Source organism: Eptesicus fuscus, chromosome 1 (genome assembly GCF_027574615.1).
Source record: "Eptesicus fuscus isolate TK198812 chromosome 1, DD_ASM_mEF_20220401, whole genome shotgun sequence".
Taxonomy (NCBI): Eukaryota; Metazoa; Chordata; class Mammalia; order Chiroptera; family Vespertilionidae; genus Eptesicus; species Eptesicus fuscus.
Genome location: NC_072473.1, coordinates 91,128,973 through 91,148,145, shown reverse-complemented (window position 1 = coordinate 91,148,145; position 19,173 = coordinate 91,128,973). Strand labels below are relative to the sequence as shown.

Here is a 19,173-nt window from a genome sequence, read left to right as displayed (position 1 = left end):
GGCACAAGCACGGGTTGGGGGCTCCATCCCCAGTGTGGGGTGTGCCTGAAGCAGTTGATCAGTGATTCTCATCACTGATGTTTCTGTTTCTCTCTTCCTTCCTCTCTAAAATCAGTAAAAATATATTAAAAACAAAAACAAAAAAACTAGAGGATTACTTTTAAAAATAGGGATAGAGCTCCCAGCCAGAAGCGTCGAACTGCTTTGCATGCCGGGATTTGTAGTCCTCGGAAGTCTTTGTAGTCAAGATGGCGGATTTGCTAAAAGGTGTAGAGAGAGGCCCTAGGGGTGTCTGGACCTAGAGGGTATTGCCTGACGCGGTGATTCAGCGGGCGGGAACGTGAGACTAGGTGTTAAAACCTATTCGCCAGAGGAAGCAGAACGCCTTGAAGTCTCGCGAGATCCTGAAGAGGCCCAATGGAACGGCGGGGCTGCCTTATCACTAGGGGAGCTTGTTGGGGGCGGAGCTGTGACGAGAGTGGGCCGAGCTGTGACGGGAGTGGAACGTGAGGCGTAGGTGCCGGTAGTCGGGCACCGAGCTTCGACTGTGAGGAGCCAAGCCGTAGCCATGAAGGAAGAGAAGGATTATAGGCCTAAGGAGAAGCGAGTAACCCTCTTGACTCCCCCGGGGGCCACAGGCAGTAGTAGTGGGGCTTCGGGGGACAGCACCAAAGGGGAAGATAAGCAGGATCGGAACAAGGAGAAGAAAGAGGCGCTGAGCAAGGTGCCTGGCTGGCCGTTGGCCCGTGAGAGGGCGGGACGCGTCCGCCACCCATGGAGGATGGTTGGGAATGGGGCTGCCTTCTTCTCCCAGTCTCCCTTTCTGTTTCTTCACCTGAGTGAAAATCGCATCACCCTGTCTCATCCACTGGACCGAAAGGGCGGGGAGGGGGGGCGGCTCTCGGCCAAGCCCCGGGGTGGGAGTAAAGGAAACGGGGATGGGGAAGGGGGGGAATTCCTACACGAGAAGGTTTTAGATCAGAGCTGTGAAATGATAATGGGAGGGGAGTGATAATAAAGAGAATGAGGAATTAAAACGTTAATTGAGGGGATTATTAAATAGTGAAGGGGTTATCAAGGGTGGGCGTAGTTTGTGATGGAAGTATTAATGGAGGCGAGTTGAGGGAATATTGGTCTGGGGGCCACATCGGGTTCATCCTGTTTGGGATGAGGGAATTTTCGGTATTCCTCAGTTTTGAATTCTTTATGCTGAATGAGAAAGGGTTTTGTTTTAGGATGTGTTAGGGAAATATAAGTAAATCAAGTGTTCGTGGCACCCACAAAAGACCAGGATTGGCCTACTCATTTCTTACCACTACATCTATTGAAAAATGGGTGATGGAAAATAATACAAAAACCTAGTAAACTGCGGGGCTTCGGATTAACAGAAGCTGATACTTTCCTTGATCCCGACAGTTCTCATTTCTAAGAAAAAATTTAAAACCGAGTTACTATTACGTTTGATTCTGAGCATTAGAGGACTATTTTCTCCTGGATTTTTATAAGTGATCTCTTTTAAAGCCCAGCTTTCTTCAGGGATATGGTTCTTTTAGATATTTCAGAAAATTGATTTGTACTAATTTTATTTTACTTCTTCATTTCTGAAGGTGGTAATTCGGAGATTACCTCCCACTTTGACCAAGGAGCAGCTTCAGGAACATCTTCAGCCTATGCCCGAGCATGATTATTTTGAGTTTTTTTCTAATGATACTAGGTAAAATAAATCAAAGAGGGAGGGGGTAAATGAAAAAGGTTTCTTCCATTCCATTTTCTCGTACTAATGTTGTCTATGTGATTTTTGAGGCTGTCTCTTTAATATATGCATTCTTATAATTCAGCCAGATACCTGCAAGCACATTTACATAATTGCTTTCCTCTCTGCAGTCTGTATCCTCATATGTATGCCAGAGCATACATCAACTTTAAAAACCAAGAGGACATTATTTTGTTCAGGGATCGCTTTGATGGTTATGTATTCCTTGACAATAAAGGTGAGTCCTAGTAACAAGAGGTTCCTTTGTCATTTGTCTAAGACAATGTGTGTGTCACAGTATTTTCTCAATGCCTTGATAGTTTTTCTAAAATCCTGATTGATAAAATGTGCAACATTTAAAGAGTTTCACACATTTGATAAGGCTATTACAATCTTACAGATATGTGACTTTTCTTACCCCTCGAGTGTTTTTATTAACCTGTTATTTTGTACTTTGAATAACTGAATGAAATTGCCTATTTTCTCCTCCTGTGACAATTTTATTTGCCCTGAAATTAGACTGTCTGTTGTTTTGACTATTTACTAGTTTCAGCAATAATATGGATAAGTGACTCTTTAAACTTGTATGACAAGTTTTAAACATTTACTTCTCATCTTGCTTCAAGGACCAACATTTATTTATCCAAATCCTTTAAGCCAATAGTTACTTGTGGGAGTTTTTTTTTTTGGTTTGTTTGTTTTCCTGTTTTATTAAATTTATTGTGGTAACATTGGTTAATATGATCACATAGGTTTCAGGTGTGGTATATTGCACTGTGTGCCCACTACCCAGAGTCAAATCTTCTGCCAATAATTACTTGTTGGAATAATGCCACTGTCCAACTTTATTAATCCCCACAAACTAGCTACTTCTTCACTCCAACTTTATTCCAGTAGATAGCAATGATTTCCTAGTGACTTGGCCTGGGAATCTGAGCTGTATTTAATCTTTTCCTCTTTTTTATACCTTATATATAAACAAGTGATGAGTCTTTTATAATTTTTATTTATTGATTGATTTTAGAGAGAGAGGAACATCAAGTGATGAATCTTTTGAATTTGTTTTTTAACATCTTGTCCATCTATTCTTACTAATGCTTTCATACTTTGTCTTTGTCACCTAATGCTTAGACAACCACTGTCTAAACTTGAAGGGTTTTCTGAATTATATTTCTGTATAATTCAGTCTGTTATATTGCCATGAAATTAATATTTTTGAAAATAGTGATTTAAGAACAACTGTGAAAAAGTTAACTCTTTAGCCTCGAGTTAAGGCCCTTCATAGTCTGAACTCACTTCTGTTTGTTTTGTGTGTGTTTTTCAGCCTATCTTCCACAATTTCCTTCTGCTTCAGTCTGGTTTATCTATTCATTTTCATATATATCAGTTATTAAGCTAATCTGATTCTGCATTCACCAGGATTTCCAAAATCATATTTCTTCCATGACTGCTTTGTGATACTTTCTGGTCAATTCTAGTTATTTTATTCTGGTTTATGTCTACATGTGAATGATCTTTATACTTTGTGTGACATTATTCTATAGCAGGGCCCTGGTATATTTTTTTCCAGTAACATTTTTTTTAAAAAAATGTTTTATTTATTTTACACAGAGGAAGGTAGAGGGAGAGAGAAAGAAACATCAATCAGTTGCCTCCTGTATGCACCCTGACCAGTGATCTTTTGTTGCATAGGACCACACTCAACCAACTAAGCCACACCTACCAGGGAACTTGTGTTTTTTTTTATATATTTTATTGATTTTTTACAGAGAGGAGGGGGGAGGGATAGAGAATTAGAAACATCGATGAGAGAGAAACATTGATCGGCTGCCTCCTGCACACCCCCTACTAGGGATGTGCCCACAACCAAGGTACATGCCCTTGACCGGTATTTAACCTGGGACCCTTCAGTCCGCAGGCCAACGCTCTATCCACTGAGCCAAACCGGTTAGGGCGGAACTTGTTTTTTAATATATTTTTATTGATTTCAGAGAGGAAGGAAGGAAAGGGGAGAGATAGGAACATCAATGATGAGAATCATTGATCGGCTGCCTCCTGCACGCTCCCTACTGGGGATCAAGCCCGCAACCTGGGCATGTGCCCTTGACTGGAATTGAACCCAGACCCTTCAGTCCACAGAGCCAAACTGGCTAGGGCAACACTTGTGGGGTTTTTTTTGTTTAATTGACTTATAACTCACATACCATAAAATTCGTTTTAGTATATTCACAAAGTTGTGCAATCATCACCTCTGTGTAAATACAGGACGTTTTTATCACTCCAAAAAATATCCTATACTCATTAGCATTCATCTCCCATTTTCCCTCCCGCCCCTGGCAATCACTATTCTACCTATAGTTTTCCCTATTTTAGACATTTCACATATATCAGTTATTAAGCTAATCTGATTCTGCATTCACCAGGATTTGTGACTGGCTTTTACTTAGCATGTTTTCAAGGTTCATCCTTGTTATAGCATGTATCATTAGATCATTCCTTTATTTTTTTTTGCATTCTTAAAAATTGTGGTAAAATACACAATACTAAAATTTGCAGCCCTAGCTGGTTTTGCTCAGTGATAGAGTGTTAGCCTATGAAACAAAGGGTCCCAGATTCGATTCTGGTCAAGGGCACATGCCTGGGTTACGGGCTTGATCCCCAGTAGGAGGAGTGCAGGAGGCAGCTGATCAATGATTCTTTCTCATCACTGATGTTTCTATCTTTCCCTTCCTCTCTGAAATCAATAAAAATATATTTTAAATAAATGATATTTTTAAAACTTGCAGTCTTAACCGTTTTTTAAGTGTACAGTTCAGTTGTGTTGACATTCACATTGTTGTGCACCCAGTCTTTAGAACTTTTTCATTTTTCAAGACTGAAACTCTATACTGATTAAAAAACTACTCCCCATGTCTCCCACCCCCCAATCCCTGGCAAATACCATTCTATATGAAGTTAACCATTCTAGGTACCTCATACAAGTGGAATCATATAGTACTTGACTGCTTGTGGTTTATCCATGTTGTAGCATATGTCAGAATTTCCTTTTTAAGGCTGAATATTCCATTGTATATATACAGTATATATATATCCTATATAATAAAAGGCTATATACAAATCAACTGAACAGCGGAACAACTGGTCGCTATGACACCCACTGACCACCAGGGGGCAGGCACTCAATGCAGGAGCTGCCCTCTGGTGGTCAGTGTGCTCCCACAGGGGGAGCGCAGCTCATCCAGAAGCCAGGCTCATGGCTGGCGAGGGTTCCCAGACTGCGAGAGGGCGCAGGCCGGGCTGAGGGACCCCACCAAGTACACGAATTTTGTGCACTGGGCCTCTAGTATGTGTATGTGTATATCTGTGTGTGTGTGTGTGTGTGTGTGTGTGTGTGTGTGTGTATTACATTTTGTTTATCCATTCGTCAAATGTCCCTTGAAAGATGAATGGATAAACAAAATGTAGTATATACATACAATGGAATATTACTCAGTCTTAAAAATATATAACATGGATGCTTCCCTGAACTCTTGGCTATTGTGAATAATGCTTCTGTGAATGTAGGTGTACAGATAATCTGTTCAAGTCTCTGCTTTTAACTTCTTTTGAATATATACCCAAAAGTGGAATTGTTAGGTCATATGGTAATTCTATTTTAAATTTTTTTTTGAGGAACCACCATATTGTTTTCCATAGAAGCTACATTCCCACCAGTAAAGCACAAGCATTCTAATGTTTCCACATCTTCACCAACACTATTTTCTGGGGGTTTTTTTTCCTTTAATAGTAACCATTCTAATGGATGTGAGGTGATAGCTTATTGTGGTTTTGATTTGCATTTCCCTAATGATTAGTAAGTTAATAGTTTAACATTTTCACATGCTTACGCATATGAGCATCTTTTCATGTTTTTTGGCCTTTTGTATATCATCTTTGGACAAATGTCTATTCAAGTCCTTTGAACTTTTAAAAATTGGATTGGGGGTTTTTTGTTTTGTTTTTTAAATATATTTTTATTGATTTCAGAGAAGAAGGGCGAGCGAGATAGAGAAACATCAATGATTGATTGGCTCTGTCCTGCACGCTCCCTACTGGGGATCGAGCCCGCAACCTGGGCATGTGTCCCTAACCAGAATCAAACCTGGGACCCTTTAGTCTGCAGGCCGATGCTCTATCCACTGAGCCAAATGGGCTAGGGCGGATTGTGGGGTTTTTGTTGTTGAATTGTATGAGTTCTTTGTATGTTCTGTATATTGACTCCTTATCAGATATATGATTTGCAAATATTTTCTGTTTTATAGGTTGCTTTTCTACTATGTTGACTGTGTTCTTAAATGCACAGTTGTTAATTTTGATATCCAATTTATCGATTTTTTCTTTTGTTGCCTTGCTTTTGATGCCCTGGTTTATTTTTTAAATAACATACCACAAAAATTCACCCTTTAAAAATGTTTTTTAGCCTGGCCAGTATGGTTCAGTGGTTGAGTGTCCACCTATGAACCAGGAGGTCACGGTTTGATTCCTGGTCACAGCACATGTCTGGGTTACTGGTTCAGTCCCCTGTGTGGGGCATGCAGGAGGCAGCCGATCAATGATTCTCTCTCATCATTTGTGTTTCTATCTCTTCCTTTCCCTTCCTCTCTGAAATCAATAAAAAAATATTTTTTTAAAAAATGTTTTTTAGTGCCAGGTAGTTCAGTTGGTTAGAGCATTGTCCCAATATGCCAAGGTATCGGATTTGATCCCTGGTGAGGGCACATACAAGAATCAACCAATGCCTGGCTGGTGTGGCTCAGTGGCTGAGCATTGACCTATGAACCAGGAGGTCCCCATTCAATTCTCTGTCAGGGCACATGTCCAGGTTGCGGGCTCAATCCCCAGTAGGGGGGCGTGCAGGAGGCAGCCGATCAATGATGTTTCTATCTCTTTCTCCCTCCCATCCTCTATCTGAAATCAATAAAAACTTATTTTTTAAAAAGGATCAACCAATGAATGCACAAATAAGTGGAACAACAAATCGATGTTTCTCTCTCAAGTCAATAGAAAAACCAAATTTTTTTTTATATATATTTTATTGATTTTTTACAGAGGAAGAGAGAGGGATAGAGAGTTAGAAACATCGATGAGAGAGAAACATCGATCAGCTGCCTCTTGCACATCTACTGGGGATGTGCCCGCAACCAAGGTACATGCCCTTGACCGGAATCGAACCTGGGACCCTTGAGTCCGCAGGCTGACGCTCTATCCACTGAGCCAAACCGGTTTCGGCCCAAATTTCTTTTTAAAAATGTTTTTATTCCCAAAGTTGTACAGCTATCACTATAATCTAATTTTGGAACATCCTCATCACTCTAAAGAGAAACCCCATACCCATTAGCTGATACTCCCTGTTCTCCCCACCACTCTCCCTTGCTCGAGGCAACCCTAGTGTTATTTTTCTCTATAGATTTGCTTATTCTAGAGATTTTTGATGTGTTTTTAAATGAAAATCATTTTATTTCCCCCCACATATCAAAATATCACACTTTAGAAGTAGAATTTAAATGAATGTTTTATTCATTTCATTTTTTCCATTAGGGGCTCCTTTGGTAGAGTTGACTTTAGTTGGGCCAGTATGATTGATGCCCATTTGGAGTCACTTCTCAGATGACTGCCATCAAAGGAAGCCTAGGCAAAGGGGAAATAGGGGAAAAACCTACAATAATGTCAACATTAAAAAATTTTAATAAAAAATACAGACAAAGCCCTTTGGCATGTTGACTTTAGTTGGGCCAGTGTGATTGATGCCCGTTTGGAGACACCTCTCAGATGACTGCCATCAAAGGAAGCCTAGGCAAAAGGGGAAATAGGGGGTAAACCTATAATGTCAACATTAAAAAATTTTAATAAAAAATACAGACAAAGCCCCTCCCTCCAAAAAAAGAAGAAAAGCCTAGAGAGAAGTGGGCTGACTCTTTTATCCACTTGACACTTTCTTTGTTATAAGAAGTGTGATATTTTTTTCTAAACAGGTCAGGAATATCCTGCAATAGTAGAATTTGCTCCTTTTCAAAAAGCTGCAAAAAAGAAGACTAAGAAAAGAGATACTAAAGTTGGGACTATCGATGATGGTACAGTATAGCTCTAGTTTTGTAATGCTAATGCCATATGCTTTTAAAAAATATTACCTTTGTGAGAATTAACTGAACTCTAAGCTTTAAATAAGAGAACATATGGGATAAAGTTAATATGAAATATAATTCATTGATGAAAGCTTTGCTTAATTGTTAAAATGGAGGTAGGTTTCCTATAGAGTTTTCACTCTCTCTGGCTAGTGGCATTTCATTCCTTCACCATTAAATAATACATTGTTGACTATTGAGTAGTACAACTGCTTGAGGCTTTTTACCATTATTATGATTATTTATTTTTTTGGGTTTCCATTTTTATGAAGAGGAAGATTTATTATTGAGAGCTCTACTGGAAAACTTTATGTATTCAAGTAAACTTAATATGAAGTAACCAAAGTGGTCAGTCCTATTTTCTTGGCTTTGAACATGAAGTTAACTACACACATAGTAATTACACTGAGCCAAAAGACAGGAACTAAAAAACTGGAATTATTGCCACATAAGGTAAACTGGACCCAGATTTTGAGATCTCTGTAACTTATATTGGATAATGGCTTAGCTGCAATATTTTCTATCAGATTGACATTTTAGAACCATCTAGTTTGATTTTCATTATTTACTACTATAATAGGTATTTTATAAAGAACACAGAAAACTCAACATGCAGCTGCTTATTGATTATATGATAGATTCAGACCTGGAAGACTAGATCAAGTGATATGGTCCACACTGCATAGAAACTCCAAATACAAGAAGTATAATAACTCAGATGTGTGACCCTCTCTGATGTCAGAGGCATCTAGGAAAGAACTCCAGGAATTACCATCACCTCCAATGCCATCCAGGACATCCCCCTTTTGTGTCTTTTTGGAACGTCTGATTTTCATATGTTGAGTTTATTTAAAGTGAGGTTTACTCATGCAGGAATTGCTTACATTCTATATGCATAATAAATATATACTGTAACTATATACACATAGCATTTCTTTCACAAGTATGACTCGGGATTAGTAGGATCAGTGACTTTCAAAAGCAAACTATCATCCCTGAAGTTTCTATTATAATCTGTGCTATCTCATTTTCCCTGACCCCAAGTTACACCATACTCCCTTTGTGGGTATCTCTAATAGGAGTTCTGAGAGTAACCAATAAAGCTGTAAATAGTTTATCTTGTGAGTATAGGTTTATTTTCAATCTCCCATGAAGTAGAAAATTAATCTTTGATAAAATCCTAGATAATAATTTCCTGCTTGTTTAAACTCTACTATATTTTCTGTTTCCTTAAACAATTATTTAGATCCAGAATATAGAAAATTTTTGGAAAGTTATGCTGCCGATAATGAGAAAATGACATCTACTCCAGAGACTCTGCTAGAAGAAATAGAAGCTAAAAATAGAGAACTAATAGGTAAGTGGACAAAAGGAATTAAAGTCAACAGCTTTTTCATCAGAAGACCTGTCTGACTTCCACTTCTGTCACTTGATAGCTGTATGGTCATGGGGAAAGCACTAACTTCTCTGAGACTCTGTTTCTTTTACTGCAATAAGCAGAGGATAATACCTGTGTCACAGGACTATGCAATTGCTCTGATTAGATGGGGAAAACTCTCTGTGACCTATTTAGTGCCACACAAATGTAACATAAGTATAAAATGCTTGAAGACTCATGCGTGGTACCTTTATTTTTTTTTTTCATGCGTGGTACCTTTAGATGTTGGTAAGCATTTGAAAATCAGCTGATGTTTTCTAGTAATAAGCTAATATTCATAAAAAGAAATATAAAAAATTGATTTAGTTACTACAAAACTGAAAACCTCTTGAGAAATTCTAGCTTGGATGTTGATTCTAGCAGTAAGCTGTCACTATTGTATCAACACTAAACATAAGCATAGCCTCTGACTCAGAATGTCCACTCTGAAGAATTTATCCAAAGGAAGTATGTTTTCAAAAGCTAGCTACAAGATCAGATAGCATTGTTCAGAATACTGAAAAATGAATTAAATATTCTTCTAAAAGTTGGTTTTTATTAATGGACGCATATATATTCCCAATTGGACAAATTTGTACTCCTGTCTGTAGAACAGTTTATTGTTTTATTTTGTACTTCTTTAATTTTTAAAAGGTATTTTAAATTTGCAGAATTGGAATACTGTAAAAATTCCTTTCCAATAATATAGTTGTGAACTCTCTGTTTAAGGGGTATAGTTTTTCCCACCTTGGGTGGTTGGCAGGGAATGTCAGAAAATGGAATCCTTTCTAGGGGTTGATAAGTATTATTAATAATCTCTTTACATTTATGTAGCTAAAAAGACAACCCCACTATTGAGCTTCCTGAAAAACAAGCAGGTAAACCTTTGTTTTTATAGTTTTCTCAATACATTTATTTCATTGGTTCACATTTTGTTAAACATTTTAAGAGCATTGGGATCCCCTAGGACTGTGGTCGGCAAACTGCAGCTCGTGAGCCACATGCGGCTCTTTGGCCCCTTGAGTGTGGCTCTTCCACAAAATACTACGGCCTGGGCGAGTCTATTTTGAAGAAGTGGCGTTAGAAGAAGTTTAAGTTTAAAAAATTTGGCTCTCAAAAGAAATTTCAATCGTTGTACTGTTGATATTTGGCTCTGTTGACTAATGAGTTTGCCGACCACTGCCCTAGGAGAAACAGCTGCTTTTTCTTACCATTATTCTTTAAAGATTTGGCTTATTGGACCCCTCCTTCTCTTTGGTTGCTGGACCAAGGAATCATTCTGCAAACCCAGAGAGTCCTTAGCTTGTTCAGGAGACACTCTTGATTTTTCTGAAAGCCTCTGGAAATACAGCAAGGCAGCGGTGGGAGACTGATACTAGCAAGTCCTGGACTTCATTCTCATATTCTGAATGGGGTGGGGAGGGGGTTAAGGAGGTAGAAAGTAGGAAGGAAAGATGATCCAGTTTAGTGGGTTCCCACCATGCCTTTGGGATTGATTTAAGTTTTGGTGATGATTATCTTGTTTGAAGGTGTGTGTTGATCTTTCTTTCTAGAGAATGAGAGAAGAGAAAAGAGAAGAAAGAAGGCGGCGAGAAATAGAAAGAAAAAGACAAAGAGAAGAAGAGAGGAGGAAATGGAAAGAAGAAGAGAAACGAAAAAGGAAAGATATAGAAAAGCTAAAGAAGATAGAAAGAGTTCCAGAAAGGGACAAATTAAAGGAAGAACCAAAGATTAAGGTATGAAAATAACTTAAACTGACTGCATGTTGATGAAAATTGCATGTATCTACTTCTTTATAAATATGCATGCATCTTCTGTGGTGTAAATATAGTTTTTCAGTTTTGTTTTTGTCCTTTTTGGTTGGGGGGGGTAAGTGAACCAATTGAAATCTTTATATAATACTAATAGTATGCTTTTTAAATTTTAAGATAATTTAAAAGGACTAAGTAGTTTACATGCTATTTCTTCAGGGCAGATCTGTGTTATTTTTATCATTTAAAATGTTCAATTTTGGGATGATTATTGTCAATTCTTCATAAAGTAGGGCTGGCTGGCATGAATTATGGTTTTTATTCAGCTTTTCCTTCATATTTGATACATGAAGTTGCCTCATCTGTTTGTTTTCCACTGTCTTCAGGTACACAGGTTTCTGTTACAAGCTGTGAATCAGAAAAATGTAAGGACTAAGTACATGATACAGAACACCTAGTATCATGTCACACACACAGGTCTTAGTTAATAAATCCTTTTGGTGGTGGTGGTAGTGATACCTGTAGAAAACCCCTTCAGACTGACTAGTCTTCTTAAAAGCAAGCTATTTTAAATTCCTACTGTAAAAGGAAGCCCTTATGACTTCCTGATGCTCTGCTCTGTCCCCAGAAGCTTCAACAATATACAGCCAGAGGACAACCTTGCCTAAATAGCTCTTTCTCTTTTTTAGCTGCCTCTCATAACTGCCTTGTGCAAGTACTACAGATAATATCCTGCATTACATGCTTCCCCCTCTCACATGATTCCCATGTTAACTTCTTGCATCTCCCTGGGAACCTATGAGCAGCTGATTCTGATTAACACATTGCATAAAGGAAGAGGAAAACCTGTAGAAAGATCCTGGCCTTGCAACTTCCCTTCTCAGGGCATGGCTTGGACAGCCCTTGCTCCAATGAACTTCTTGGGGAAGTACTAGTACTTCAGAGAAAATCAGGAAAAAATCTCACAGTCTGTGGGGGTGACAGGGTCTCCTTTTACTTCCTTAGCAGTTTATGTGGTTCCCTGAGGCCCTCCAGGGCTCATTATTGTTGATAAGGGGCTTGGCCACAGTGTGGAAAAGTTTTCATCTTAATTCTTTGTAGCAATGTCTGCCATACCACAAGTGACTTGACTTGCTATTACTATCAGCAAGGCAGAAGGTAGAGCCATCCATGCTAGAGACACCCATTAATGTTCTTATTAGAGTAATGAACATCTTGGCTTCCTAACAAAGATGTTCATTAGAGAAATAAGAACACCTCCAATGAAACCTGTACATGGTATCCTCACTTTACACTAATGCCTTCTTAGTGTCCAGTTTGGACTCACCATTTGCTGTGGCTGACTGTGTTCTGAAATACTTCATGCTTAAATTTTTGGTGCTTGGCCTTTTGCTTGGTAACCTGTATGATGCCTTTACCCTGAGACTTGAAAGTCTTCTATTTTGCCTAAGAGTCTCTCTGAATATCCAACACTTGAGGGTATTCTAGAGATTTGTAGCAGTGGTATGCAAAAGAAACTTTTGTTAGAAATTTGGTCTGTGTGAACCACTTTTATTTTAGAACTACATTCTCTCATACACATATGACATTGTACAGAGTTCCTACTTAGTAGAGATGGAACTTCACCGTGCTGTTGTATGAGGTATTTGGATTTTTAAATCCAATGCTAAATAATTCTTACTATTCATCTCTAATGATAATATGATGGTGCCATCATATAAGTAAGTTACTCTCAGGCTCAAGGCAAAATTATTCTCACAATAGATCACTCCTTTGGTGACCAAGATATTTGTCATTCCAAATAATACATAAAAATACTCCCAATAGTAATGATCTACCTAGCATTTTGAATTTGTGGCATATTTTCCCATCAAGTTTTATTGACATGCTGCTTTGCTACAAAAGGCATACTTGGAAGTGTACATTGGTTCACTTAAAGACTGACCCATTTAAAGCCAAAGGAGTCTTGATCCTATTGCCACAAGTGATTCAACCACTTCATTTGAGTGAATAACACTTTCATATTAATAGCAACCTTTTAGTACATTACTGCTCTTGTACACTATTGTTCACCTGAAAGTTTAAGTACCTGCAGAAAAAGGGGCCTTTTGTAGTCAAAATTTAAAATATTTAGTATATTGTTTTCTTTGATAGGCTTAGAAGACAGTGTCCCACCCTTCAAAATAAATTTGTTCTCTTTAAAGCTGCTCAAGAAGCCAGAAAAGGGGGATGAAAAAGAATTGGACAAAAGAGAGAAAGCCAAGAAATTGGACAAAGAGAATCTGAGTGATGAAAGAGCCAGTGGGCAAAGTTGTACATTGCCCAAACGTTGTGATGGCGAATTTAAAGATGAAAAGCCTAAGAGGTCAGTAGATGAGGGCTCTTTAGTACATTTGTTTTCAACGTATTTCTAGACGCAAGTTTTACTGCTATGTCCTTGACTTATACCTGAATTAAATAAGCTGTTTTAACAGGGGCAGAGGGATGAGGAGGAAAGGTTTTAAATATTCTAATATCTTGATCTGGGTGGATGACTTTTGGTTTTTTGTTACTGTTTTTCTTTTTTTGTTAATCCTCACCCAAGGATATTTTTCCATTGATTTTTAGAAAGAGTGGCCGAAACTGGTTTGGCTCAGTGGATAGAGCGTCGGCCTGCAGACTGAAAGGTCCCAGGTTCGTTTCCGGTCAAGGGCATGTACATTGGTTGCGGGCGCATCCCCGGTGGGGAGTGTGCAGGAGGCAGCTGGTCGATGTTTCTCTCTCATCGATGTTTCTAGCTCTCTATCCCTCTCCCTTCCTCTCTGTGGAAAATCAATAAAATATATTTAAAAAAAAGAAAGAAAGAAAGAGTGGAAGGGAGGGAGAGGGAAACATTGATGTGAGAGAAATACATTCATTGGTTGCCTCCTGCATGTGCGTGTGCCCCAACAAGACCCTGGGATGGAGCCTGCAACCTAGATACATGCCCTTGACCGGAATCGAACCCTGGACCCTTCAGTCCATGGGTGGATACTCTATCCACTGAGCCAAACCAGCTAGGGCTGTTACTGTTTTTTAAAATGCTGGTATTTTTTTTACTCTGCTCCAAAAGTGCAGCCTCATTGCAGTGGCCAAGTTAGAATCAGAGTATTCCTGCATTTGTGATTAGAAGATCTTTGTGGGTACATTCTCAGATTTGTTTTTTCATGCAGACCTGAAGATGAGAGTGGCAGAGACTATCGGGAGAGGGAACGGGATTATGAACGCGATCAAGAGCGCATCCTTCGGGAAAGAGAGAGACTAAAGCGTCAAGAAGAAGAGCGCCGGAAGCAGAGGGAGCGCTATGAGAAAGAGAAGGCTTTTAAAAGAAAGGAAGAAGAAATTAAAAAAGAGAAAGAAGCACTTCGGGATAAAGGAAAGAAGACTGAAAGTACAGAATCACTAGGCAGCTTAGAAAAACCAGAAAAGAAAGAGGAAGTGGTTAAGAGAGATCGCATTAGAAACAAGGTGCTGCTTTTTGTTACACTTATTTTTTCTTTTCCTAAAAGGGCTAACTCATTGTTTATTATAGAACTTTTAAAGGAAATTCTATTATAGACAATTTTATTATAGGAACTTGAACTCTGCAGCTTTTTTCAGTATTGTTTGGGTCCTTTTATTAACTTATTGTAGAAATTTCAAACATACACAAAAGTAGAACAGAATAATACAATGTACCCATCACTCAGCTTCAATAATTATCAACTAGAGGCCAACCTCCTTTCGCCTCTACCCCATCCCTACCCATTCTACTGGATTATTTTCAAGCAAATCCAAGATGTATAATTTCTTCTTTACATTCATCAATATTAGAGATCAAGTCTTTTTCTTAATAAATATAATCCAAATAGCATTTTCACATTAAAAAACCTAATAATAATTCCTTAACATCCTACCTGCTCAGTGTTCAGATTTTCCCAATTGTCTCATTTATATCTTTTTTATAGGCTCCAAACAAGGTCCACAAATTGTATTTGCTTGATATCTCCCCTTAAATCTCTTCTAATCTAAACAGTCCCCTCCTTTTTTCCATTTATTTGTTGCAGAAACCAGTTTGTTCTGTAGAGCTTCTAATGATCCAGATTGGCTAATTACATTCCTGTGGTATCACTTAACATGTTCCTTAATGTTTGTTTCCTTGAAAGCTGATGGTCATATCTAGGGCAGGGGTCAGCAAATGTTTTCTGTAAAGAGCCAGATTATAAATATTTTCAGCTTTATGGGCCATATGGTCTCAGTCACAACCACTAAGCTCTGTAAGCATAGACATATGTAAAAGAATGAGTGTGGCTATGTGCCAATCACATTTTATTCACAAAAACAGGCATGCCCTCACCTAGAGGCCTGAATATATGAGGCTGCAATTTTTGGCAAGAACACTTCATAAATAGTGTTTTGTACTTCCTATGCATCATATCAAGAAGCATATAATGTCTGGGTGTCCTTTCAGTGTGATGCTATGATTGATCAATAGCAGTTGTATTATGTAAAAGGATATCCTTGTTCAATGTGTATATAGGTGTGTTCACAGAAAAAGCACATGTGACAAAATGGTAAATCTAGAAGAAAGGTATTAGTATTCATTATTTAAGTTTTATAACATTTCTATAGATTTAAAATTTTTCAAGATAAAAAGTTGGAAAAACAACTAATCAATAGTGTAAGGCTCAGTGGTTGAGCATCGACCTATGAACCAGGAGGTTTGATTCCCAGTCAGGGCACATGCCCGAATTGTGGGCTTGATCCCCAGTGTGGGGTGTGTAAGAGGCAGCCAATCTAATGATTCTCTCTCATCACTGATTTTTCTATCTCTCCCTCTGAAATTAATAAAATTATTTTAAAAAATAAAATTCGATTTACCGATAGGGAAGAGAGGTGGGCAATGGCTGTGGTTTATCTAAATAAATAAAAAATCTAGCTAATTCAGTTCCTCTTGAAATCGTTAAGAAAATTAGATAATAGCTTTATCGAAAATTTACCCTAGGCATATAAAATAATACTTATACAGTGGTTGCTTTTCTTTGGAGATAAGGGAAAGGAATCAGGCTGTTAGAAGCAAATTAACCACCAATACTTACTGTCATGTATAGTGCCCTCACATTTTTTGGCCTTGTATGAGTTGGTATTGGTATATATCAATACATAACCTATGATTGAAAATCCCCTGTAAACACTGAGTAGCAATGTTTTAACATTTCATTTTACTTTAGGATCGTCCAGCAATGCAGCTTTACCAACCAGGTGCTCGAAGCCGAAATCGACTCTGTCCCCCTGATGACAGCACCAAGTCTGGAGATTCAGCAATAGAAAAAAAGCAGGAAAGTGGTATTAGCCATAGAAAAGAAGGAGGAGAGGAGTGATAAGTCCAAATGGCCATACATGTCCTCCTGACTGTGTAGGCAGCCAAAGAGCATGTATTAAGCAATCCAGAAGTGCCTCCGGGCAAAGGAAGAGAGAGAGAAAGGGGGTCGCTGTGCTGGTGTGGTACACTGCAGAGGAGTGTATTTTGCGTCAAAGCAGGAACCTGATTGCGGGTACAGACTGGAAGTACGATTTCATTTTTTTTTTTTTTTTGCAATTCTTACAAATTAAAAGTGTCAGACAAAGATCAGAGAGAGGACATGCATTGCAATTTGCAGGTGGGAAATGTCAAGTGAGGACTTAATTAGGTATGACATGAGAAGAAGAGAGCTGGCTTTAAAATCAAAAGATTTTGTTAATCCTGAATTGAATTTTCTTAATTTAATGGAGCAGAGTCTTTTTGAAGTCTTGTTCAGATCTAGTTACATTCATTGTTGGTCATAACTGTTGACTTTGTGTAGCGTAGAAGCAACAAGCATGTAATTGTAGTACAAGTACAGTGACCTTTATAACAAGTGTTTGCTTATGCAAAATTTAGATAGTCATGTCATGTCTATATCCTGTGTCCTAAAATTTAAGATTAGTTTTAGATTTTTGTTTGCTTATGTGATATTAGTGGAAAGAATATTTTTAAACATCTCCTTTGGCCTCTAGCAATTTTTATATTAATAAGTAAAATTTAACCCTTGTTTGGTTCTTGACAATCCAGTCTTTGTTTTATCTTAGGTCTCATGATCTGAGTGCATGACCTGTCCAGGAAGGAAACTGCACCAATATTTGTTCCTGTTTAAATAACAACTTTCAGTCTTAGCTTGTTTTGCATTGGTGTCAATAAATATCAACATCACTCAAGTATGAAGCTAAGTGTGTTTATTAACTTTACTAAATAGCTATTAGTTTTTAAAAATTAAATTTGATACTGAATTAACCTCTTGCAAATTCTGAAAGGGGAGGAATGATACTCGTTTCTACCTTCACTAACTTCTGCCTTTATTTTACCCACCAAGATCAAATCATGGTTCCCTCTTGTTCCATAAGAACCAAAATGTTTGGACAACATCCTTGAACTGTTGCTTAATTTTCATCCTGCTAGTTCCTCCTAACATGGTGTCAGTTTATCTTTACTTAATAAGTCACTGCTTTGTGTTTTCCTCAGCTTTTAGAAACCAGTATCCCAAGAGGTAGGTAAAGAAGAGCCATCAACCCCTCGCCGGTTTGGCTCAGTGGATAGAGCATCGGCCTGCAGACTGAAGGGTCCCAGGTTTGATTCTGGTCAAGGGCACATACCCTGGTTGTGGGCTCAATCCCCAGTAGGGGGTGTGCAGGAGGCAACCAACCAATGATTCTCATCGTTGATGTTTCTCTCTCTCTTCCTCTTTGAAATCAATAAAAATATATTTTAAAAAAGCAATAAAAAGAAGAGCCATCAAGCCCTAGCCAGTTTGGCTCAGTGGATAGAGCATTGGCCCGCAGATGAAGGGTCCCAGGTTTGATTCTGGTCAAGGGCACAACCTTGGTTGCAGGCTCAATTCCCAGCCCAGACCATGTGGGTATGGGAGGCAACCAATCAATGTGTCTCTCTCACATCGATGTTTCTCTCTGTCTCTAACCTCTCCCTTCCTCTCTCTAAAAATCAATGGGAAAATTAATAAAAGTGAAGATTAAGAAAAAGAAAAAGAGAATGGTCCTCACCTGGAGGAGAGCGTACTAAAAGAAGGGAAGGGACAATTTTAAGGAGAATGGCTGGCAATGTCTCATGCCACAGAGAGGCTAAGGAAGATAAGAAATCTGAAGTGTCCATTGCATTTGGAAGTATTGAGGTCATTAGTGAAATGCAGACCCTCTTGGCAGCTGAAAGGAGCTGGTCCTAGGAGAAGCGATGCTCTGAAACCCATCTTCGTAAGTTGGCATCACTTGTCTGCTTACCCAGCCTAGGGCCTGTTGCCAGCCCTCTTAAGGCTGTTTTCATGTCAGCACCTCCCTCCTTTGTTCTACTTGCCTTGCCAGTCCAACTCAGTAAACCACACTCCCCACCCCCTGTAAATTTTTCTCGTTTATTTACTCATTTAGCAAACATTTACTAATCACTGACAGTGCCAGACCCTGGGGGGTCAAGGACTCAAGTCCTTATCCTTGAACCATGGCCCAGTGGTGGCAAGAGACAGCTAGAAATAAGCAGAGCACAGTGCACCATGTGAGAAAGGCAGTGGTGTGGGAGTCTCCTGCCCCTAAACTGCCACGTGTTGCTGGAGAAAATCCCTAAACCAGAACAACTGGTGAGACTACAGGAAGGCCCTCCCTCCTGCTAAATAGTTTTTAAAGTCCATCTTGCCTTCCTTTTCCACATTGCCACCTTTCTCTTGTTTGCTTCCTTGTTCTCTTTCTTGTGTCAGGAGGGAAGGGGGTGAAGACTACTTCCTCATAACTCATAGTTTCATGTTCTTAATAAAAAACTATGCTGTAAACAACAGAAAAGTTAGCATTCATTTCATTTTTTGCTCACTTCAGACACAGGTTTTGATTTCTCTGGAAATAAAGACAGAATGGAGACAGCTTAGACCTGGATATCTAAATATTCATTTAGTACCTCCTACTGTTGGCACTAAGACTGGTAGTGAACACAGCCCCTGCCCCCATGATTCTTACAGCCATAGGGAGTTTGCTGTGCTGGTGAAAGAAGTGATGCTAAGGGATATAGGCAGGAAAAATTCA

At 38.8% G+C, this 19,173-nt stretch overlaps 1 protein-coding gene across 6 annotated transcripts; it reads left to right on the top strand.

Annotated features, from left to right (window-relative positions):
* Window positions 1–483: 483 nt before the first annotated feature.
* UPF3B (UPF3B regulator of nonsense mediated mRNA decay) lies at window positions 484–17,314 on the top strand. 6 transcript variants are annotated; one of them, XR_008558031.1, is made up of 12 exons: window positions 484–724; window positions 1,608–1,714; window positions 1,885–1,991; window positions 7,765–7,863; window positions 9,161–9,271; window positions 10,166–10,209; window positions 10,885–11,067; window positions 11,469–11,507; window positions 13,287–13,447; window positions 14,274–14,568; window positions 16,311–16,647; window positions 17,188–17,314. XR_008558031.1 is itself a non-coding variant. In XM_054725846.1 (12 exons), the coding sequence occupies exons 1-12, from the start codon at window positions 569–571 to the stop codon at window positions 17,194–17,196; spliced, it is 1,419 nt and encodes a 472-aa protein (XP_054581821.1). In that variant the 5' UTR covers window positions 484–568; the 3' UTR covers window positions 17,197–17,314. The 6 variants fall into 6 exon arrangements, 5 of the variants coding, with proteins under 5 accessions (XP_054581821.1, XP_008155073.1, XP_054581873.1 ...); XM_054725846.1 differs by having other exon boundaries at window positions 16,311–16,419; window positions 17,189–17,314; XM_008156851.3 differs by having other exon boundaries at window positions 16,311–17,314.
* The last annotated feature ends 1,859 nt before the right edge of the window (window positions 17,315–19,173 follow it).

Excerpts from the sequence above, each read along its gene's own strand:
- UPF3B (XM_008156851.3), top strand. The coding sequence starts at position 569 with ATGAAGGAAGAGAAGGATTATAGGCCTAAGGAGAAGCGAGTAACCCTC. Across the intron at positions 1,992-7,764 it reads TGTATTCCTTGACAATAAAG|GTCAGGAATATCCTGCAATA; the intron begins GTGAGTCCTAGT and ends TTTTCTAAACAG. Across the intron at positions 13,448-14,273 it reads AAAGATGAAAAGCCTAAGAG|ACCTGAAGATGAGAGTGGCA; the intron begins GTCAGTAGATGA and ends TTTTTCATGCAG.